The sequence below is a fragment of the Phoca vitulina genome, unplaced genomic scaffold (assembly GCF_004348235.1).
Source record: "Phoca vitulina isolate PV1807 unplaced genomic scaffold, GSC_HSeal_1.0 scaffold12, whole genome shotgun sequence".
NCBI lineage: Eukaryota > Metazoa > Chordata > Mammalia > Carnivora > Phocidae > Phoca > Phoca vitulina.
In genome coordinates, this window is record NW_022589715.1 from 30,153,866 (window position 1) to 30,178,209 (window position 24,344).

General features: G+C 42.7%; 1 protein-coding gene across 2 annotated transcripts in view; it reads left to right on the forward strand.

Moving 5' to 3' along the window:
• The window catches only part of SPRED2 (sprouty related EVH1 domain containing 2), a 115,006-nt gene that overhangs the window by 46,140 nt on the left and 44,522 nt on the right, over positions 1–24,344 (forward strand). Inside the window, exon 1 of one of the 2 annotated variants that reach the window (XM_032410835.1) lies at positions 16,390–18,369. The exons of the other annotated variant lie outside the window; for it this stretch is intronic. Within the exon in view, the coding sequence (XP_032266726.1) occupies positions 18,353–18,369 (17 nt within the window). The 5' untranslated portion in view covers positions 16,390–18,352. Of the gene's footprint in view, positions 1–16,389; positions 18,370–24,344 lie in introns of those variants that run through there. 2 annotated transcript variants of the gene reach the window in all.

Sequence of the window (24,344 nt, forward strand, 5' to 3'; positions counted from 1 at the left end):
CTCACCACTCCAGCAACCCTCAGTTTGTTTCCTGAGATTAAGAATTCCTCATATCAGTGAGATCATATGATATTTGTCTTTCTCTGATTGACTTATTTTGCTTAGCATAATACCCTCTAGTTCCATCCATGTTGTTGCAAATGGCAAGATTTTGGGGGTTTTTTGATGGCTGCATAATATTCCATTGTATATGTAGACCACATCTTCTTTATCTATTCATCCGTTGATGGACATCTTGGCTCTTTCCATAGTTTGACTATTGTGGATATTGCTGTTATAAACATTGGGGTGCAGGTACCCCTTCGATCACTACATTTGTGTCTTTGGGGTAAATACCCAATAGTGCGATTGCTGGGTCGTATGATAGCTCTATTTTCAACTTTTTGAGGAACCTCCATACTGTTTTCCAGAGTGGCTGCACCAGCTTGCATTCCCACCAACAGTGTAGGAGGGCTCCCCTTTCTCCACATCCCCGCTAACATCTGTCGTTTGCTGACTTATTAATTTTAGCCATTCTGACTGGTGTGAGGTGATATCTCATTGAGGTTTTGATTGGATTTCCCTGATGCCGAGCAATGCTGAGCACTTTATGTGTCTGCTGGTCATTTGGATGTCTTCTTTGGAAAAATGTCTGTTCATGTCTTCTGCCCATTTCTTGATTGGATTCTTCTCTGGGTGTTGAGTTTGATAAGTTCTTTATAGATTTTGGATACTAGCCCTTTATCTGATATGTCATTTGCAAATATCTTCTCCCATTCTGTCGGTTGTCTTTTTGTTTTGTTGACTGTTTCCATTGCTGTGCAAACTTTTTATTTTGATGAAGTCCCAATAGTTCCTTTTTGCCCTTGCTTCCCTTGCCTTTGGCGATGTTTCTAGGAAGAAGTTGCTGCGGCTGAGGTCGAATAGGTTACTGCCTGTGTTCTCCTCTAGGATTTTTGATGGATTCCTGTCTCACATTTAGGTCTTTCATCCATTTTGAGTCTATTTTTGTGTGTGTGGTGTAAGGAAATGGTCCAGTTTCATTCTTCTGCATGTGGCTGTCCAATTTTCCCAACACCATTTGTTGAAAAGACTGTCTTTTTTCCATTGGACATTCTTTCCGGCTTTGTCGAAGAGTAGTTGACCATAGCGTTGAGGGTCCATTTCTGGGCTCTCTATTCTGTTCCATTGATCTTTGTGTTTGTTTTTGTGCCAGTACCATACTGTCTTGATGATGACAGCTTTGTAACAGAGCTTGAAGTCCGGAATTGTGATGCCACCAGCTTTGCTTTTCTTTTTCAACATTGCTCTGGGTATTCGGGGTCTTTTCTGGTTCCATACAAATTTTAGGATTATTTGTTCCATTTCTTTGAAAAAAGTGGATGGTGTTTTGATAGGGATTGCATTAAATGTGTAGATTGCTCTAGGTAGCATTGACATCTTCACAATATTTGTTCTTCCAACCCATGAGCGTGGAACATTTTTCCATTTCTTTGTGTCTTCCTCAATTTCTTTCATGAGTATTTTATAGTTTTCTGAGTACAGATTCTTTGCCTCTTTGGTTAGATTTTTTCCTAGGTAGCTTATGGTTTTGGGTGCAGTTGTAAATGGGATCAACTCCTTAGTTTCTCTTTCTTCTGTCTTCTTGTTGGTGTATAGAAATGCAACTGATTTCTGTGCATTGATTTTATATCCTGCCACTTGACTGAATTCCTGTATGAGTTCTAGCAGTTTTGGGGTGGAGTCTTCTGGGTTTTCCACATAAAGTATCATATCATCCGCAAAGAGTGAGAATTTGACTTCTTCCTTGCCGATTCGGATGCCTTTTATTTCTTTTTGTTGTCTGATTGCTGTGGCTAGGACTTCTAACACTATGTTGAATAGCAGTGGTGATAGTGGACATCCCTGCCGTGTTCCTGACCTTAGGGGGAAAGCTCTCAGTTTTTCCCCATTGAGAATGATATTCGCTGTAGGTTTTTCATAGATGGCTTTTATGATATTGAGGTATGTACCCTCTATCCCTACACTCTGAAGAGTTTTAATCAAGAAAGGATGCTGTACTTTGTCAAATGCTTTTTCTGCATCCATTGAGAGGAGCATATGGTTCTTGTTCTTTCTTTTATTAATCACATGGCTTTTAAAATGCTATGTGCTGGGGTGCCTGGGTGGCTCCCGTTGGTTGGGCATCTGCCTTTGGCTTGGGTCATGGTCCTGGGATTGAGCCCCACGTCTAACTCTGCTCATCGGGGAATCTGCTGCTCCCTCTGCCCCTTCCCCCACTTATGCTCGCTCTGTCTCTGTCTCTCTTTCTCTCAAATAAATAAAATCTTAAAAAAAAAAAAAAAAATGCTATGTGCTGCAGAACCTTCTCCCCACATGGCTGTTGCCTCCAGTGGACGGTCCCAGGCTGTCTCGAAAGCTGTTCCATTGGCCTCCCCAAGGTGTCTTACAGCTTTATGTTATTTGCAGAAAGGGCAACTCCATGGCTGGCTGGCTAATTTGGTGAGGTTTGGAAATAAGCAAGGGGTTAAGAACTGTATGTTCTGGAATCAGGCTGTTCTCTTCATCCTACCTCTCAATGGCTTTAGGGGTTGGGCTCTTTGCTCTCTGGGTGGCAGTCTCCTCAATTGTAAAATGGGGATACTCAGTACCTGTCTCAGATAACTGCTGTGCAAATTAAAGAGGGCACACAAAGGCATAGTTACTTGGCACATCAGGTAAATGTCAGTTAACATTTCACTATGATATGTTCATTAATGCCATTTAATGCTGCATGATGGATTAGAGTCCTATACAGAATGTACCAGAAAATATGATCCCGTGGCCTGAGTTTTTTGTTGTTCTAAGGCAAAGACATCAGAATTTATACCTTTGTATCTGAATATGTACCTTTGTACTTGACTGTTGTATCTTTCAAAGCTATGACCTCACCTCAGGAAGCAATATGCATATCTTGATCTCCCAACGATTTGCTTGAAACATTTTCAGAAGCCTTTCCTTTTTGGAACTCCCAGATGAAAAAAAGATGATTATATTAAGTATTTAAATTGTGAAAGTAGGGGCGCCTGGGTGGCTCAGTCAGTTAAGCATCTGCCTTCAGCTCTGGTCATGGCCCTGGAGTCCTGAGATCGGATCGAGCCCGGCATTGGCGTCGGGCTCCCTGCTCAGCGGGGAGTCTCCTTCTCCCTTTCTCTCTCTCTCTCTCTCTGCCCCTCCCCCACTTGTGCACGTGTGCACTCTCTCTCTCAAATAAAATCTCTTAAAAAAATTAAATTGTGAAAATAGATTTTAAGTGTGGAAATGGCCTTGAGTTCATTAGAGCTAAGTTTGGTTAATAAGTCGAGAATAAGCTTTGGTGACAGATCTGCTATGGGTTAAAAAATGGTGTTTTAACTAAAAAGTAAGGGTTAGGTTTGTTTTGTTTTACATTTTGGTGGTTGGCTTATTTATTATAAGACTAGCCTTGAAGGCAGCCCCGGAAGAAGGGTTGCAGGCAGCTCTGGGCTTGGGGCAGCGTCTTTGGGACCCGAGCAGAGGCTGCAGAGCAAAGCCGTAGAGGCACCTAGTGTAGTAAGTAACACCTGCCGCTGAGTTGGCGTTTGGGGCTTGTGTAGCTGGTGATGGGACCAGGAGCAGAGGGTTCCCTGCATCCAAGGAGTAGAGGCCAAAACCTGGCTTTGGGTGTTGACTTGCCTTCCACGTCTGTTTACCCTTTGTGATACACAGAATTCAAATCCGAAAGCGTCAGCATGTGTCAAGGGAAGGCCCTCAGGTTGGTGTCCTCCACCTAGACTTTAAAGCTGGGCATGGGAGAATCCTTCCTCTTTCTTCTGTATTGCCATGGACGGCTGAGTGGCTAGAAAGCACCACTGAGCTGGCACTCACTGGGGGTGGAGGAAAATGCATATCCCCATGGAAAATGATGGAAGAAAGTTCAAGAGTTTTGTATCTTGAGGCTCATGATGACTAATAGGTTCATCCAGAAGGGCTGGGCCCCCAAACAACCTTTAGATTATTTCCTACAGGTGGAAATTAGAGGTGCCATGTTCAGTCTATCCTAAAGTTTATCTTGGCTGCGGAAAGAGCATAGGGCTTTAGAATTTGGCTGATCGAACTCCAGTGCTGCTCTCTATTGCTGGGTTGCCCTGGTGTCGTAACTAGAATTGCCTAGGCTTCATTTCCCTCATCTGGGAAATTGGAACCCAATTCCACTTCAGGGTTGTTGTGAGAAAGGGTCATAAGAGTTGCATATGTGAAGAGCCCCAGCAGATGCAGACCTTCCACCTCTCCCAGGGCCTGGGGAATGACACCAGAATTAACCCCATTGCCATGCAGAAGCCCACAGTCGTACATCAGAATATGCCACCTGCTGCAGGGAAATGTCCCAGTCCTTTGTGAGGTGAGGCTTGTTCTCCTGAAAGGAGAATTGCCAGTTCCTCGCTGCTTTGAATAAGGCCATCTGTTCAGTACTCAGCAGCTCTAACAGATTAAGCGGCCCAAGACCCTTCTGCCTCTTAAAACAAAAGCTTTTCTGTAGCTAACAGAGGCTAGCCTCAGCAAGATGCACACTGGCACTTAATGCTCAGGTGAATACAAGGAAACACCTAATGGAATGCTCAATATGAACTTGATATTGATTATAGGTCATTTCTTGTTTGGATTTAAAGGAGGCCCACCTTCAGGTTTTCAGCTCTTTGCCAAGTCCCTACTTTTTCCTATAGTCCTAGTGTTATCCTTGATTGCACTGATCATTCAGGGAAGCTTGGCCTGGATCCCTGACTTGAGGTCCCCGGCGAGACCAAGCACTAGGTCAGCCGGGTCACAGGCAGGCTCCAGCAGTGAGTGTGTGGCGGCCGCTGACCTCTCACACTTAACCCCTGACTTTCCTTGAACCATCCCGTTAGGCTCTCGGAGCTCTGATTCTCAATTTTTGCTGCCCATTAGAATTACCTGGGGAACTCTGAAAAATCTAGAAATACAGGCTGTGTCCCAAACAATTAAATTAGGTACCACTGTTTTAAAGAGGGAGGGGAGAGCAAAACTCCCAGGTGATTCCAGTGTGCAGCCAAGTTTGAGAAGCAGCGCTTTAGGTGATGTGATGAAAAGTCTTCTGGTACAGTTCCCTCCTGAGTTGACTTGCTTTGGCGAGGTCATTAGCTGTATCCTCTACAAATCATCTGGGGCCAGCGTGTCACTAGCTCTAGGGTTTGAACTGCCTGTTGCAGTCAGTAGTGAGGGAGGTCTCCGTGGCATATAGCTGTGATGATAACCTATTTTCTTATGAAACGTCTTACACAAAGGTAAAGAGAATAGTGTAGGGGATCCCATGTACTCCTCACCCAGCAGTCATTCTTGTTTCCTTTGCCTCACCACACACACTTTTTGGGGAGGTAGGGGGTGGGCTGGAGTATTTTAAAGCAAATTCCAGACATCATTTCACCCATAAATACTTCAGTATGCATCTCTAAGAGATAATGACTTAAAAAAAAAAAAAATAACCACAGTACCGTTATCACACCTAAGAAAATGAACAGTAATTCTTTGATCTCATGTAATAGCAAATCCGTGTTCACTTTTCTCCCAATTTGTCACAAAAATGCACTTACACATTTGGTTCGTTCCAATTAGGGTCCAAATAAGTATAATTCATTTTTAATAGTTTGACTTGCACCCCGGGGTAATTAAACCGTCATTGTGTGCACACATAGGTAATGACGCATCTGCAGGTCTGATAAAAGCTGTAAATGGCGTTCGGCTCATCTGATGTTTACGGGATGGCCTCTCTTTGCTCCTTACCTTCCATAGCCCTTCTGGTGAGCCCTTGACCTGTCGTGGAGGCCCCCGTCACAACCACTTCTGTGCTGCTCTGCTTCTGCCTGAAGGCATAGTCCCTTTGGTGAACTTAGAATAGAACCTCAGGCTGCTTGTAGAAAGAGAGTATGAGTCAACTCTGTGGACAGTTTCGAATTTCCTGCTCCTTTGCTGAAGGCAGTGGCTGGGAAGGGCTGGAACTGCCTCTTGGGCTCCTCTCTGGGCTCTGCTGAGGGGTCCTGCCGGGCTGGTTCTCTTGGGATTCGCCTGGGACTTGTGCTCTGATGCAGGGACCAGCCAGCAGCTCAGCCCTGCTTCCTTAGGGTGCAGATGGTTCTGTGAGGCTTCGCCTCCAGCTGGACCTCTGGGTTCAGGTCCAGATGATGACCAGGGGAGGAGAGGGTTACTTTCTGCCCTCCGAGGGCAGAAAGAAAGCTACCTCACCAGTCGCCGAGTCGGCACAGTGTCTGTCTTCTAAGAGCTAGAATGCTATTAGGATTTCTTAAAGGGACAGATGACTGGATGGCCCCTGGGATGAGTGGGTGGCAAGTCTTTAGGGGGAGTGAGCAGGAGAAAGATAAGGATGGAGAATGGGCAACCTAAATAATTGAACTCTGGCTTCTTGCACAAATATCTGCTTGTGTGCCTACTCCATATGCATCATATCAAATCAGAATCTCATATTTCTGTAACCGTTTTTTTGCTTTAGAAGGGCTTTGTCTTGACTTCAGATGGATTTGCAGTTGCAAGGTTTTTATTCCTTCTTTCTCTGTACCATGGCCAGGTTAGTTACAGAGCAATAAACAAGCATCTTAATATATAAAGGCAACACTGATCTCTAAAGTTGTTCGTCACAGGATTGTTTTCATTAGCAAAAGGTTCAGAAAAACCTAAATGCCCTTTAATAAGGGACTAGTTAAATCATAGCATTTCTTTATGGTGGAATATTGTACAGATGTAAAAGGGGAATAAATTAGTTCTATGTTCCCATATGGAAAGGTCCCGAGGAAATAAAAAAGCAGGGTCCAGAACATGTGAATAATATATTTGTATAAACCCTGGAAGGATACACAGAAAACTTTTAAAAGATGGTTACTATTGGTTTGTTGGGTGGGAGAAGGACCAGGGCAGGTGGAATGTGGTGGGAGTATGCCTTTTTTTTTTTTTAAGATTTTATTTATTTGAGAGAGAGATAGAAAGAATGAGAAAAGAATGGGGGGAGGGGCAGAGAGAGAGGGAGAAGCAGCCCCTCCACCCCTGCTGAGCAGGGAGCCCGATGTGGGGCTCCATTCCAGGCCCTGGGATCATGACCTGAGCCAAAGGCAGGTGCTTAACCAACTGAGCTACCCAGGTGCCCCAAGGGAGTATACCTTTTTATATTTTGATTTATGAATCATGAATATGTTACCTATGCAGAACAATTAAATTTATATCCTGCAGATAACTTGATGGCTTATCATGCCCCAGCTAATCTTAGACAAGCTTCTGACCATTCCTTATCTGTACTTAAACACCTCAAGAATCTGGTGTGTTCTGAAATGGATCAGTGAGCCTATGACCAGCCCATGGAATGTGTGCCATATCATTCCCATGATGCCCTGCTCAACAGCAGATTATAAGTATTTGCTTCTTTTCTGAAGCCCATGGGCTTTCACCCTTCCTCACCCTGAAATATAAACTGAGGGGGCGCCTGGGTGGCTCAGTCGTTAAGTGTCTGCCTTCAGCTCAGGTCATGATCCCAGGGTCCTGGGATCGAGCCCACATCGGGCTCCTTGCTCAGTGAGAAGCCTGCTTCTCCCTCTCCCACTCCCCCTGCTTGTGTTCCCTCTCTCGCTATGTCTCTCTCTGTCAAATAAATAAATAAAATCTTTAAAAAATAAAAATTAAAAAACAAAAACAAAAACTGAGCTGACGTCTAAAGTTTAACCAGAGAGGATGGGGAGAGGCTAGGGAAGGTCGGCTGCTGTGTCCTCCAGCACAGTTGGTTGCCCTCTTAGGAGGAGGAGGAGGAGGTATTGTAGGAGAAGCTGTGGGCCCCTGGGTAGGGGGATTGGGGTGGCTTCCCTTCCCATTTCTTGTCTATCTGCACAGTCTTTTGTTTTTCCCTTGGCATCCCATGTGCCATATTGTCTGTGTGTTTGTATTTATTTCCAGCTTCTACTGAGTGGTAGCAAAATCCCTTTGAGCTGAACTGGTCCCACCCTGGTAGCTAGGAATGTTCTAAAGTTAAGACTTGCTCTTCACATTTGACACATTCTTAGTATTAGTGCTCACAGGAAACAAACAAATGGAATGCATGGAACTGTTTTCTCCCTCTTGAGTGGAGAAAGAGGGGCAGAGAGAATCTTTGGGGGAGACTTGAAGCAAAGAACATGCTTGGAGTGAACTTTGTTTTAAATTATTCTGGAAGATGAAATTCAAGGACACTCAGGACTTATTCTTGGCCCTGCCACAAATGTACCTTTTATGTTCTATTCCAGTTTGTGCATCTGGGGCTTACTCTTTGGTTTTGTGTCTATAAACTAGGTGGGACCTACATCCATTGTCCATTCTCCTCACTATTCTGTTTTAGCCGTCTGGTAACTAATTTTAATAAAACTTGAAGGCCGTCCTTCTATATGGCAACTAAGTGAAGAGACTGAGTAAGCCCTCCTTGGTCCCTTTTCTTCCTTGAATGAATACTACAGTGAGTACTATTCTAGGAGTGAGTACTGATCAGGTTGAGGTTTGATCAGGGATTTATTTTCTCATGTACAGGTCTTTTCCTCTTTCGAATAGAGCTGTATACATGATGAAAATCGCATGTGATGATAATTACCCTTGGCAGCTCTGTAGGAGGCCAAGCAAAGGCAAGCCTTTCCCCTCTTCCTCCAGTCTTGGGAAGGATCACTGTATTTGTGATGGAGCACTAAATGAGGTAGTTGGCTAGTATTCACAGTCCATGTTGAAAGATGAGTGTGTACTGCATCTTTAAATACCAGGGTCCTGTCAAGGGTAACGACAGACCAGGAGAGGCACATGGATAGTCAGTCCCCAAATCTTGACCAACTCCAGGGTGCATGTGTTCCTTGAGAAGAAGAGCCTCTTTCTTTAAATGTATGCAGACTCTGGCTTCTGTTCTCTTGTTCAATTATGCATATATAAGCTTCCCCTATAAGGCACTCACCTTAACTATCACAGAGGGCCAGGTTCTTCTCTTGGTGAGGTACTTTGGATTCTCCCCTTTCCTCTCTGATCAAGTTTTATTATGACCACTCTTAGGGATTTCTGAGAGGGGAAGATCCTTTGAAAGGTGGCACCAAAGTCAGTGATCTGTAAGCCTATCTGATCACTTTGCACTCTCTTGACCAGCAAGCCCTAACTCAGATTCATTTTTTTAAATTTCTGAAAGAACTAAAATGCTTATGGCAAAATCAGAAACAATTTTCAGAGTAATCAGTAGCTTTGGCTGCCCTTCTGGTGATTTATTTAGCCTGGCACCTGAGAATTGTAGTGCAGGTAAATATTCTGGACACTGTCATCTACTTCTCTTGTTCTGGAATCATTTCTGATTGCCTTTCAGAAACCAAAAGTTAGCAGTGTGACAGAATTGAGGGATGATTTTGGTTTTTGCTAGGTAGGTAACATAGACTTGGAGTCAAAAGTCACAAGCCCAGTTCTGGCTCCTACAGCTAAATTTGAACAAAAAACTTGGCCACTGGCCTTAGTTTCCTCATATGTCAGATGTGATTGGTCTAGAACTAGAAAGTTTTGCTTTAGGATTCTAGGCTCCTCTCCTAGTTCTTTAGTTAATATCTAAGGTCCATAGATGTGAAACCCATAAATTATTTGCCCCCCCCCCCCCCCGGGTGCTGAATCAAAGAACTAAAAAAAATCTTATTAAGCCTTATATACAATATCTTTTGTTTTTATCAGAAATGAATAAATAGAGGGAGCGCCTCTCTATTTGGGTTGCTCAGTCGTTAAACGTCTGCCTTCGGCTCAGGTCATGATCCCAGGGTCCTGGATATTGAGTCAGGCATCGGGCTCCCTGCTCAGCGGGGAGCCTGTTTCTCCCTCTCCCACTCCCCCTGCTTGTGTTCCCTCCTCGCTGCGTCTCTCTGTCAAATAAATAAAATCTAAAAAAAAAAAAAAAAAGAAATGAATAAATAGAAAAATAGGGAAATGTTTCCCGGTTATTTTTGTAATGGGGTTCAGAGAGTGACAAAGAATATGTTAAATTAGTAAACATGCCCCACATCACTGTAGATGCCTCTAATGCTCTTTCTACCACCTGGATGTCATTTCAGGTGAATGTTTTCCTTTGCATTTTCTAAGTATTCTACAATGAACTTAACACATTTTGTAATGAAGAAGAATATACATTACAAAAGTTTGCTACTACCTTTTTGTCATTTCCTCCCTCCATATAATTTTTATCTCCACCCCCTATTTAAGCCAATAAAAGTTAATCTGTGTGTGTTGAATGAAATGAAAGAAACTCTGGTCTACTAAGGGTTTACCATTTGTTAGACATGGAACTACAAAAATGAAAAAAAAAAACATCTTTTCTTGAGAGTCTCAAGTCCAATAGCAAGGGGGACATGCAAGTCACAACAAAATGCTGTAATCATGGCACCGATTGCCATGAAGACAGAAGAAAATGTACTAGACTCCATTTCCTACCTCCGGTCTCTTGTCTGGGATAAAAGTCCTGTGAAATTGTAAGGCTCGATGCCTGCATATGATGCAGCCACGGCCAGTGTTGGCATTAGCTGCTATTGTTGACCAGCGTTGTTGGTAAGGAAGACAGTTCTAGCTTTGGGGTGAGAGCCACATCCTTTTAAACTGGTGTGTTAGTTTAGGCTGGCCTCTTAGATCCAGGGTCAGAACATAGCTTTGCCCCCCAATCTGTTGGTCTTGATCCACCAGCATTGCCAGCTTTCTTTCCGGTCCTCTCTCTTCTCTGTCCACTTCTTTTTTTTTTTTAAGATTTTTATTTATTTATTTGACAGAGACAGAGATAGCGAGAACAGGAACACAAGCAGGGGGAGTGGGAGAGGGAGAAGCAGGCTTCCCCTCGAGGAGGGAGCCTGATATGGGACTCGATCCCAGGACCCTGGGATCATGACCTGAGCAGAAGGCAGACGCCTAACGACTGAGCCACCCAGGCGCCCTGTCCACTTCTATTAGTAGGCGGTTTTCTCATGTAGCTCTTACCAATCCATGCCTTGTAGAATTCTTGGAGGTTCAGGGGCGTCTGGGTGGCTCAGTCGTTAAGCGTCTGCCTTCGGCTCAGGTCATGATCCCAGGGTCCTGGGTGGAGCCCCGCATCGGGCTTTCTGCTCAGCGGGGAGCCTGCTTCTCCCTCTGCCACTCCCCCTGCTTGTGCTCTCTCTCTCTCTCTCTCTCTCAAGATAAATAAATTCTTAAAAAAAAAAAAAAAAAATTCTGGAGGTTCAAAGCCTGGACTAGTTTAAGCTCTACATTTTCCAGACAAGGAACTTGAGGCACCAAGAAAAGTGACTCTGCCCAAAGGCACATAACTAGTGGTAAAGCCGAGCCCAACCTCCTGCCTCCCAACAGAATGAATTTGCAGGATTTCTAACCCCAGCAATGTGTGCTATGTACATAGGTGAACAGTTGAGCATTGTGGAGAGTTCTCAGAAGAGATTTCCATTTCCACAACTGAGTATCTGTATAGCCATCTGACAGAAGTGGCGTCCACGAGAAAGGTTTGCTTAGCTAGGAAGCTACCATTATCTTGGATAAGTTTTTTATGACCAACATTATGGTAAGTGGTAGATTTAAGACTTCCTAGAATTACACAGCCTTTGAGCAGCTTCAGGTCTCATTCTGTCATAAAGTTAGGGAAACAACAGAGTGGGCTGGCTGGGCTGATGGCAGATTTGGGTCCGGCACACACAGTCTGTGTAAGGATCCTCATGGTGCGAGTGTGTCCTGAAGAGTGAGCTCTCCAACCTTAAGCAGATTGCAAACACAGACCTCACTGTTCAGCGTGGCAGATGTTAAATACACTCACCGGTCACCCATTGGGCACTCCCTATATTCCCTTTCGAGGTCTTGAGGCATCCTCATCCCTTGAACTTAAAATTCCATGCCCAGATGTAGGTTTGGTTTGTCTCTGCAGCCTGTGTCTCCGAGGCCTGGCTCTCTTGCCCTGTTTGCTGTCCAGGCTTAAAGGGTTAACATGGTCTTCTAATGGACACCTGGCCTCCAACGTGGCCATATCTGCAGAACCCTGAATGCTCTTACCATTTCTCTGCTAATCAAACCCTTAGCTCCTTTCCTAATTTCCCAGAGTGACTTTCCTGTTTCTGATATAGTTTGGATTCCTTCTTCCACTTTTATCAGTTCTGCCCTGTTTGTGTAACATCTTATGCTGGAGAAATTCAGACACTCTAGACTAAATTGACCTAGTAGTTCAGCCCCTTGTTTTTACTCCACACAGGCCAGGCACAAAATTTGTGGGTATATTGATATAACTATATGGAATGCCCCACACTAAGTGGGCACTGGGTGAATGTCAGTTCCCTTAACCTTTCCTTAAGGAAATCTTGCCAAATCCACAAGCTTAGCCCTGAGAGGCCCTCACATCATAGCGTTTCTCATTTAAAAAAAAAAAAAATCTGGGGTGCCTGGGTAGCTCAGTCGGTTAAGCATCTGACTCTTGATTCTAGCTCAGGCTGGTTTCCAGGTTCCATCCAGGCTGGTTTCCAGGTTCCGTTGTGAGTTATCACATTGATCTCAGGGTCATCAGTGGCGGGCTCCGTGCTCAGCGGGGAGTCTGCTTAAGATTCTCTCTCTCTCCCTCCGCTCCCCCCACCCCTCACTCTTGCACACACGTGTGTGCGCACACTCTCTCTCAAAAAAAAAATAAATCAGCTAAGTCTAATAGCTCACATGCATGTAATCAGTGCAGGTCTTCTGACTCTGACCAAGCTGAGCATCCCCAAAGTAACCATGAGCCTTATTTTACCCTTGTGCCAACCAGTTACACTTTCAGGAACATGGCTGAAAACTGGGCTTGGTCTCAAGTGAGACTTGTCATGTGTACGTCTCTGAAATCCTGCTCCCAGTAGGTAACAGTAGAAATCATCTGCCTCCCTCTTCCCTTTCTTGAACAGCCCCAGCCCTTAGCATCCACGTTGGTATTTAACGTATGCAATTTTCTATTGGATCGACTTTGTAAAAATGTTGATAATTGCCAGTAAGGCATCCAGTGGCCACCAGGCTGTGTATCTAAGTACACCTCAGACTTAATCTCTATCCAAACAGCTGGCTAAGACCTTTTTTTTTTTTTTTTAATAAAAGAGCTAACTGAAGGCGGTTAGAATGGTTTCTTTTTTTCAAATTTCCTCTCCCAGAGACCAGTCCCAGGACTCCCTTCACCTGCATTATCCATTAATGCAGTGGGTTCATTTTCCCCAAATAAACACGCTTTCCTGCCAAAGAAAACAGGCAGTGCGATTGGATGCAGGGACGTGCCTTGGGACCTGCATCTAAGGCATGTTCTTCATTTTTCTGGGTTGCCCTCAGTCTCTTTACTGGACTCTTGTCGGCAATGATGATGTTATGGCAGCCCTCATTTCTGAAGGCCCCTCAAGTTGTATTAATCCCGCCTGCGGCTGTCCAACCCTTTTGAAAGCATCCTTCATTTCTGTTTGTTCAGTTTCCTGAATGCCTCTTCCAGATCATCTTTCACCTCTTGCTTCAAGCTCTGGGGACACATGTGGTTTCGACAAAATGTACAGATGTGACTTGGGGGAGGGGAAGCATGGCTGTGGGCTCACACACATCAGCTGGGCTCTGAAATAGGGAGGTCTTCTTCTTTGAGTGGGCCAGTCAGGAAGGAATGGAGGTGGAAGGGCCAACAGGCAGCCTCAGGCCCTCTGGATAGCCCCGCCAGCCATGAGACAGAGCACTGTGGTATGTGTTTTGCATTGTAAGGAACGCATGAGCTCCAGCTTTCGTGGACCAAATCACCATAAATAACGCCTGTGTGTCTGGTTTCTAAATTGAGACATTAAACAGAATAAAGGACCAACGACCAAAACTTCTATAGGGGAAAGACCCAATTCTTTATCCGCTAAATTGTTGATCACCAGGGCTTGGCAAACTTTTTCTTTAAAGGTCTGGTTGGTAAATATTTTCAGTTTTGGGGGCCATAGGGTTTCTGTCACAACTGCTCAGCTCTGCCTTTGTGGCTGTAAAGCAGCCCCGGATGATACAGAAACAGACCAGTGTTTAGTGGCGGGCCCTAATTTGCCCACCCCTGCCCGTCAAATTTATAAAACTTAGAAATATTCTAATCATCGTTGTTTGCAGAAATTAATGAGTGCTGTCTATGTGGCCAGGCCCTGAACTAAGTACTTGTTGTGAGTTATCACATTTATCCCATTCAGAACAATTCTGTGAGGTTATTAATAATATTATACCCATTTTACCAATAAAGGAGCAGAGGCTTTGAGAATAAGGGCCAGGCTGGATTTTGAACCAAGACAGCTTGACTCCAATTTCCTGCTCTTTTACCACTACACAGTACAGCCTGTAGATTACATCATCAATATCCACATTTATCTTTAGATCTTGACATTAGCCAGTATTTGGACTTCAGCCTTTCCCCATGCCCCCTAAAAAACCCAAAACATGCAAACAGATTATGGCTAAAAACTCTTGTACAAATTAATATGTGGCAAAAATTTTAAATGAGTCCATTAGCAAGTTATAATAAATGAAAGCCATGTTCTGCTATGCTTCCCAGCTAGTTTCGCTTCTTAAATACCGAAGGATCATGGGAGCTGAGTATATAAAGGCCTGGGGCTCTCAGGCCAAAGGCATCCAGGCTGGTTTCCAGGTTCCAAGACATAGTGCTCTGAAAATGTGGAGGTAGAGCTGGGCCTGGAGCAAGCTACTGCTCCTTGGGATGGCCTCACCCAGGGCTATTCGCCTCTTAACACCAACACTGACATGAGCTGTTAACCCACTGTACACATACGTGCAGGCTCCTCAGTTGCCCCTGATGGTGTGCCAATCTCGTGTGGTCAAGGGAGACTGGATAGTGCATACTACAAGTTGTTTGCTGCCCGGTGATGGTCATTTGCATGCGAGTCTACCAAAAAGAAATGTTCATTAAAGATGGCAGAAATCAAGTTTGGACGCCTCTTGTTGTTACAATAAGTAGTGTGTTCTGAAGAAAGCTAAGGAGAGTAAAATGATCAGGGGGAAAAAAAATCTATATCCCATCATCTACAGCAATGTTTCCCAAAGTGCTTTCTTTTGCTTGTAGGGATGGTAATGGGGGAGGGGGTTCCTGTGGTCAGATAAACTTATGAAATGCAAGACTAAACAAACAGTATTCTCGAGGCTATAGTTTGTAGGTTTCCCAAAATGTTTGTTTGGTTATTTTGTTTTGTTTTTGGATCCTCTTATAAAATTGTTTACAAGGAACACCCTTAATCTTAACCCAGAGGCCTTTCCTAATGTTGACGTTTTGGTAAATTTCCTTTATGGTCCAAGATTTTTTTTTTTTTTTTTTAATGGGTGAGGTGGCAGCAGCAACAACTATGGTGGTCACTAAATCTGAAACAAATCTTTTTTAAAAAAACAAAAGGTGGTCACTAAATCTGAAACAAATCTTTTTTAAAAAAACAAAAAGCGTTATGTATTTTCTTTCTTTTGTGTGTTTAACTTTATTTTGAAGTATTTCATCGTCATAGATAAGTTGTAAGAATAGTATGAAGGACTGTTTTTTAATTTGTTACCTCTACTAGATGGGCAAAGTCTTTTTGTTTTATTTAAGATTGTATTTATTTATTTATTTATTAGAGAGCGTGCCCGCCCTTGCACACATGTGTGTGGGTGGGGAGGGTAGAGGGAGAGGGAGAGAATCTTGAGCAGACTGTGCTGAGCGTGGAGTCCAACATGGGGCTCGATCTCACAACCCTGAGATCATGACCTGAGTCGAAACCAGGAGTCGGATGCTTAACTGACTGAGCCACCCAGGTGCCTCTGAAGGACTCTTCTATATCCAGTTCCCTATTTGTTAACATTTTACCGTAATTGCCGTGTTCTCATTCTGTGTGTGTGTGTGTGTGTGTGTACGCGTGCACATGTATACACGTTACTACTGCCATTACTTTTATATATTTTTTGAAGATTTTATTTATTTATTTGACAGAAGGAGAGAGCACAAGCAGGGGGAGTGGGAGAGGGAGAAGCAGGCTTCCTGCTGAGCAGGGAGCCCCATGTGGGGCTCGATCCCAGGGCCTTGGGATCATGACCTGAGCCAAAGGCAGATGCTTAACCAGCTGAGCCACCCAGGCACTCCTACTTTTATATTTTTTAGTTAAATTTGAGTTATACATTCTTTTCTTTTTTAAAGAGCTCCACTGAGCTGTAGTTAAGGAAAGGTTTTATTTTTTTATTTTTTTAAAGATTTTATTTATTTGACAGAGAGAGACACAGCGAGAGAGGGAACACAAGCAGGGGTAGTGGGAGAGGGAGAAGCAGGCTTCCCGCGGAGCAGGGAGCCTGATATGGGGCTCGATCCCAGGACCCCCGGGATCATGACCTGAGCCGAAGGCAGACGCTTAATGACTGAGCCACCCAGGCGCCCCGAGTTATACATTCTTTAATGAACTCTACACTTACTTCTTGAAGATAGTTGCAGAAACTCAAGTTAGGCCAGAAGTTTATGAATTCCCATTTCTCCCTGTTGCATTCAGGCAAATCATGCTTTGCAAGTGTGTGAAAGGTTTTCATTAAGTTGGAAGTGGGTATTTTGATAAGCCTATAGTTTGCAGTCTTTATGAGGAAAGAATTTGTCAGAACCAAGGAAGGCTTCAGCTCAGGCCCACACACAGTCCTGACCAGTTTGGATTTGTGAGGTTGTCACTTGACGTTGTGTGGGGACCATCACAACCATTTGCTGCATGTTTTCCGTCCACTTGGGCAGTGTCCTTTGAGGATTGGCCTTGACTGTTAGCTGAGGTGGGAGCCTTGACCTGACACACTCTCCTGTCCTTTAGTTTCAGAAAAAAAAGGGAGCAGTCCAGAGGTCCTAGGTTTTCATAGGACATCTGTATTTTAAGTGTCCTGTGGTGACTTGTCATACTTTCAGAACATATCAACAAGGACGATTTTTTTCAACAACTAACTTCAGTAGTGGTTTTGTTTAACGTACACTGGAGCTTCCATATCTGGGTTTTTTTCCAGGCATGAAATCAGAGCTCTCTTCCTCCCTCAGATGGTTTAAGTAACCCAATTTGAGCATAAAGTAAGTTGAGCAAACACTGCTACCTTACAAAGAGATGTGTTGGTGTAAGGGGACTATGGATGTGACTTACATAACCTCTCATGGAGTGTTTCCAAAACCATATAAGGAAGCTGGAAATAGTAACCTCTCCCTTGTAATGTCAACATTGAGCTCATGAATGAGGCTGGGGCTTGCATCCTCAAAGGAAACATGAGGAACAACCACCAGATAGTCTTGGGAGGAGAGAGCACCAGGCATTTGTTCATCGGGTGGATGCAGCCCTCACAGTGGCCTTTGGACACGTGTGTCATACCTTCAAGCTGGAAGCTCCCACACCCATGGTGACAAGGTTGCACTGTGTGACTGGTGCCCATTCACACATACGATAGGTTTATATCTAACTAGAAAAGTGCCTTGTTTGGGTACTGTAGGGACTGGAAAAAAAATTTTTTTTTTAATTTTTAAAACATTTCATCATGAAAATCTTTAGATACTCAAAAGAAGAGAGACTAATATAGCCAATCCCCATATTACTTAACACACAGATGCAGCAGTGATCAAGATTTTACATTTCCTTACCCCTCCCCCACTTTGGTAAAATATTCATAACAAATCCCAGCTATCACATCATCTCATCCCGGCATACTTTCTCTAAGAAGTAGACATTTTCTAAATACAATGCCACTCTCCCACTTGACAGAATTAACCAGGACCCAAATTTTGATGTGTAGTTTTTACAGAGCTCCTGCAGCTAGGTTACCTTACAACATAAGAATCAACAGGGTCCGCGCCTATACTAACTCACTGGTATCTTAAAAGGGGGAGGGTCCTCGCTCTCAGCTCTGAACCAGATTATTTGGATTGGAGATGGGGGCGGGTAAGCAATTTGCGCTTGTGGTTCTACCACTGTAATCTCAGGTATTGAGCTGTGCCATTTGCTTCCTTGGCATTTCATAGTATCATCAATGATTGATAATCATAACTTACAGGAATTTTTTTTTAAACAATATTTTAATTGGAAAAAGCATCTGTCAGCTGTCAGGCTTCCAGCTTCCACTTTTGAGAAGCAGGATGTTGAATGTGAGTAATGACACAACAGGCCTATAAAATGCGGACTAACCCTCAGATGACTCATCCAGTACGATGCAGTATATTTGTCAAGGAGACTGAATCATATATGGGGGAAACCACTTTTCAAGCAGCCAGCTGGTTCTCAGGTCCGCAAGAGACAATCCATTTTTATCGGAAGCTTTATAGTAGCAATAATGCTAATACCCAGCACTTGGGCTCTACAATGTAGAGGAAATGGCATCACCCGGCAGGTACGTGCTTACTGTTTACGTGAACTTTATTTTCTCCTTGTTCTCTTCTGCCTAACCTTTCTGATAATTTAACATTTTTTAAGGGAGAAAAGAAAGGATTCTAACTGGAAGGAACTGAAGTGTGTGTGTTTGTGTATGTGCGTGTGCTCACATGCAAGGACAGATAGGTTACCACTGGTCTTTGGACAGACAGAGCTCTTGTCCACTCATCTCCCTTTCTGAAAACAAATTTCTCCTTAGATATTTAGGTAAACTCATCCCCTTTATTAAGCCCTGAGTTTAAAAGATGCTGCCTAGGAAACAGCTTTTGCAGAGGTGGTATATCTTTTGGGTGGGTAGCTTAAAACTTTAATAAATAGAAAGAGAGAAAGAAAGAAAGAAAAAAGAAAGGAAAGAAAGAAAAAAAAGAGCAGAGGTGAGTTAAAGGATATGGTCTAATAGTAACTATTGTTATTTGTTGTGTTGGATTTATTTTCAATATTGTGATTTTTCTTATCCCCCAACATACACAACTTAATGCAAGAAAGCTTTATTCCCCTACTGAGTGACTATGTCTAATTTTTGCAAATCATAATTTGCTCATACTGAATTCATGCATTAACTTTTCTAGGTGGGAGAAAGGGTAGTGGGGGTTTTGGTAACAACATTTAATTATAGCTTTCACATGATCTGAAGGATTGTTCTGCATAATTGGGAAGCTGTGTCGCCTGTCTGACCTCTGTTTCTTCACTCACTAAATTTAAACAATGCCTGACTCGCGAAGGCACAGATCTTGTTTATTTGAGTATATTAAACATTCCTCTTTGTGTTGACAGTCCATTCGGTGTCTCCTCATATTTTAAAAAAATACTTTTTGTGTCCTACTTGTTAGGGACAGATGCTATAGTTGGCTTATAGTAGTACTATTTATGCTTTCCTAGTCTGTCCAGAATGGCTGGGTCGGGACCTATAGCACAACTGCCCACAGATTGGCCCAAGACTGAACATTCGTGGAACAGCTCCATGTATGGTGGTGAATCCTGTTATCACTCAGAGAGCATCAAACAGATGTAGGCTCACCGAGCTGGAAATGGAGGCGGTCTTTGTTTTCTCTTCCCCTTTCTTGTAAAGCCCGTAATAATGACTTGTTTTCCTTGAGGGATGCGTATTCTAAACCGTCCGGTAAATGTATCGCATTTACCTATTTCAATACATTCAGAAATTCAGATAAAAGGGAAAGCCAGCACAAAGAGAGTTTGTTTTGTTTTGTTCTGTAGATTCAGAGGTACGCTTTTTTTTAGAATGGCCAGTTTGTTTTTGAAGACAGGGCCATCTCCAAATTTCATTAATTTTGCATTCTATAAATGAAAGCCACCTGTTATGCTGTAACATGCTAATTATGGTAGAGGACAATAATGAAGAACAGTATTTGAAATATGTGGGGGTTCTGCTAAGAATTTTCCTGCCACGTCTGAGGTGTTTATTTTTATATGTGTGTGTGTATACATGCTTATATAGTGCATATTTAATAATAGCATTTGGTGGTATTAAAAAATACTTCAGATTGAAAGTAAAGCTTTTTATTCCTTCTCATTAGCTTTTTTTTTTTTTTTTTTTATTTGTAGAAGAAAAGCTACTTTAAAAATGTTAGCTTGGGGCACCTGGGTGGCTCAGTTGGTTACACATCTGCCTTTGGCTCAGGTCATGATCCCGGGGTCCTGGGATGGAGCTCCTCATTGGGCTCCCTGCTCCGCGGGGAGCCTGCTTCTCCCTCTCCTCCCCGCTTACACTCTCTCACTGTCTCTTCTCTCTCTCTCAAATAAATAAGATCTTTAAAAAATAAAATAAAAAAATAAAAATGTTAGCTTGACCTAAAGCCTGAATTTGCGATCTTCTAGTAGATGGGGTTCTCTTGCTGCTTTGATGGGAGCCATCAGTTCAAGTTTCACTTTGTCAAAAATTATCAGAAAAATGATGTGACTTAAAGCTGTGAATTAAAGGCAGAATAGCTCCTTTGCTCTGGTTTCACTGAAATCTTAGGTTCCATTTTATCATACTTTTCCCCTTAAGGCCTACAGAAAATGGTTACAGGCAGGTGTATAAAAACATTTCGTCTAAAGTTCTTGATGTATTGGCATTCTCAGTGAAAATGTCCTGCTCTCCCTGTGATTTGTGTGGTTGAGACTCAGGTCCTGTCCACATCATTTTAGGACAGCATAGATTTCGTTTTCAGCTTTGGTTTCATTACCCACTCAGAGCATCTTGATGACTGCAATTTGGCAATGACAATCACCCCTAGGATTGTGGCCACCTCTCTCAGAGGCTCTCAGAGGCCCCTGTGCTGTTAAGCACCATGACCTGTTGGTCCACAGTGACCACATGGTTGTTAGATTCCTTCTTACCCTTTTGAAGGAAAAGGAATATAGAGCCACGGCCGGTACCAAGGGCCTCGTATCATTCAACTTGGAAGTGATCAATAGGTATTGAGTGAGATGCTGCCTGTGTTCAGAGCTGTGTGCTGGGTGGTGGTAAATTAAAAAATGCTTGTTATCTGGGCCCAGCTCTGTCCTTGCTTTCATTCCCTCTTCAGCAGTGGGGATTCGTCATTATTTGCAGTAGATTTCTCCTGGGTTTTCTTTTATTCATAGATTTACTGGAGTCTATAATCTGGAGCCACTAATTGCTCTGTGTAGAAGCACCTTTTAGCTATTCCCTCTTGGTTCTTCCGAATCTAACACTTCTTGGATGGCTATCCAGAAAGAACTGCCCTACCAGAAAAATTCATTTGATAGTTTTGGAAGCCATGTTTTTGGAGCCAAGTAGAGTGACAACCTCAGACGAAGGACTTATTTATTTACTTTTTTTTTGCTTTCTTCTTGAGGAGAATGGCAGTCAGGGAAAGCATTTGAATCCTAAAAGCTTAGAGCGTCCGGGATATTTTATTGGAACAGATTAGTAAACATCAAGGACAGTTTTTCCATATCTTTGAGAGTTGAAGACCCGTCCTCCCCTCTTTAGCATCTATTAAAATTATACTTAATGACTCAAAGCTATACTGAATTCAGTAACCATTTAATAAAAACATTGTTTATTTAAAATCACCATAGATTGGGGCACCTGGCTGGCTCAGTCAGAAGAGCGTGTTGGGTGTAGAGATTACTAAAAATACATAAATAAATTTTAAAAATCACTATAGATAATCAACATTTTAAAAACCCCTTATTTGTATTTAGAGGGACCTGTTTCGTGAGTTTATAATCTTTTCTTGCTGTACAGATGGATGATCTCTGGATGAGTGGTGATAACTGTGGTCCCCAAGGGGAGTGCTGGGCCTGTCCACTGCCTCTTGTCTACTGCCCACTGTCCTACCATTACACTGTCCTCCCCACGTCTGAGGTTGTAGGGAGGACATCCTGCCTACATAGTGGATAGGATTAATAGCACTTGTAGGTAGATCTTGTATCATTATCTGGAAATAACAGGTTTCTTGTTGTAGCTCAAAAAAGCCAGAGACAAGCACAGAACCACTTCTTAGGACATAAACCCCACTCTTAAGGACACATAAATGGGGTGAATGACCACAGACTTATCAAACCAGCATGAACTTTTCTTAGTCCTGAGAGGTATAAATTTGCTGACAGCTTGTTTGCATTGACATCTGTGCCCAGATTGTCTTTAGGGTATATGTGGGACAGTTATGGAAGCCATGCCCATTCCCAGTTGGATTCTTAATCGCCAACATTTCTTTGTAATTAATGATCACCACAGAGAAAACGAATGCTTGAGAGAACCAGGCTGGCACTTCAGCCCTTCCTGAAAGCGCTTTTGGCCCACGTGACAACTCTACCTTCCTTGCCTCACACTCTGCGAGCAGCACGGGGAGTTAGCTACATCATCTTCATAGAGCTCAGTATGCAAGGAACCGCGACAAGATACTGTCTCTTTCCAGATTTCAACCCCAGAGATGACTTTCAGTTTTCAGTGTTAATTCATACAGTTGTAAAGATTTTTCACATTGGCGATGTCCAAGCTGGGTTTGGCTTTTTTTGTGGTTTTCTTTTAAACACATGTTCCTTGTACCCATCCAGTGAAAGAGACGGGTTGCCTGCCTTTGCTGTAGCCCCGTGAGGCCTGCTGTTTGACTGGGCCTCTTGAATTCCATGAAATGGAGTGCAGACAGCATGTGTCATAAAGGCTGCTTGGGAAGGGTGAAGAGCAAAATTAGTGCCCGTGGGTGGGCATGTGTTCTCATCACATCGCCAAAGAGCTGCAATGTGCAAAATCTGGCAGGAACTTGTTCCAAAGAAAAATAAAACAGCCCCTTTTTTTCCTGCTTTGAGAAATATTAAAAAACATCGCGCTAACCCTCACGTTGAAGAAATGGAACTGTTAGAAAATCCTTGCAATTGTGTGCGTGTGTTTTAATAATCTTAGAAACAGAGGTTAATAAAAAGGGACTCATCATATGAAATATTTTTTTAGGGATTCTTGTCACTTATATTGTAAACATCATAAGCCTTCTATTCGAATATAATTGGTTAAGGATGAGGGGAATTGGTTAGAGCTAACAATTAGGAGAAAGTCTATTATATTTAACTTCTGTTCTTTGATGTGATTTTGTAAGAAAAGCCATTTTTATCTCAGTAAAACCAATTACAAAGTAAATGTTTGTGTTTTTCATGTATGTGATTTGCCTTGTATCCGAAAGAACAAAGCGTAGGCCACATTTACATTTATATTTGAGGCATAAGATCTTCCTTTTATAGTTACTTTGTGAAGGTCTTGCAAATTTGTTCATTGCTCCTCATAGTGTAGAAGAGTATTTCATAGCTTAAAGGGTGCTCATGATGTATATTTTGCACAATGGACATATGCTGACCTGATAATTAGGGGCGAGTTTTGTGGGTTGTTGGTTTTGTTTTGTTTTAAAGATTTCATTTTTCAGTAATCCCTGCACCCAACATGGGGCTCAAATTTACAATCCCGACATCAAGGGTCACATGCTCTACTGACTGAGCCAGCCAGGTGCCCCTGTTTTGTTTTGTTTTTTTAAGTGGCAGTGTTTACTTCTTAAAGACTACAGAAACTTCCTTAGCCAAAGCCCCAGATTCCTGTATTTGGGGTCCTTCCTGAGTATATTTATTTCAAATGTCCTCTTTTTGTTTCTCAAATTGGTTGTCTTTTTTTTTTTTTTAAATCATGGCCAAATAAATAAATAAAATAGACCATCTTAGCCATTTTTGAGTATGTGGTACATTTGTGTTCATTATACAGTGTTGTACAACTGATCTCCAGAACTTTTTCACCTTACAAAACTGAAACTATAGCCATTAAACCACTCCCCATTTCTCCCTTATTCTAGACCTTCACAATCACCATTCTACTTTCTGTTTCTATGAATTTGACTATTTTAGAAAGTGGAATCATGCAGTATTGGTAATTTTGTGACTGGCTTATTTCACTTAGTATAATGTCCTCACAGTTCAACCATATTGTAGCAAATGACAAGATTTCTCTCTCTCTTTTTTTTTAATCTGAAAAATATTGTATGTATATGTACTACCTTTTCTTTATCCACTCATCCCTTGATGGACATTTAGGTTGCTTTTCCTCTTGGCTGTTGTGAGTAACACTGCAGTGAAAATAGATGTGAAATTAATTGCCTTTTGAGATAGGAATTGACTTCCAAGAAATGTTAGAGTTAATCTTCTATATGCAAACACATCAGAAAAAGTATCATTGTGTCATGTCACCTTATGTTTATCCAGCCTTTTCAGTCTACACGAGAGTTGCCATATGCCAAGTTACTCACTGTAGGAAATTGCTGGGTAGGTGGCAGTTTTTGGTCTGGGATAGTGTATCCACAGTGCCTGAAGGAATTGTGACTTTCCTAGAGGTGAGCTTAGTCCTGGGAGGTGGCACAAGCACACTGGTGAATGAAGTGAGCTGTGGGGAGTTCCTCTTGAATGACATTAAGACAGGGGCCCTTTTCTTCT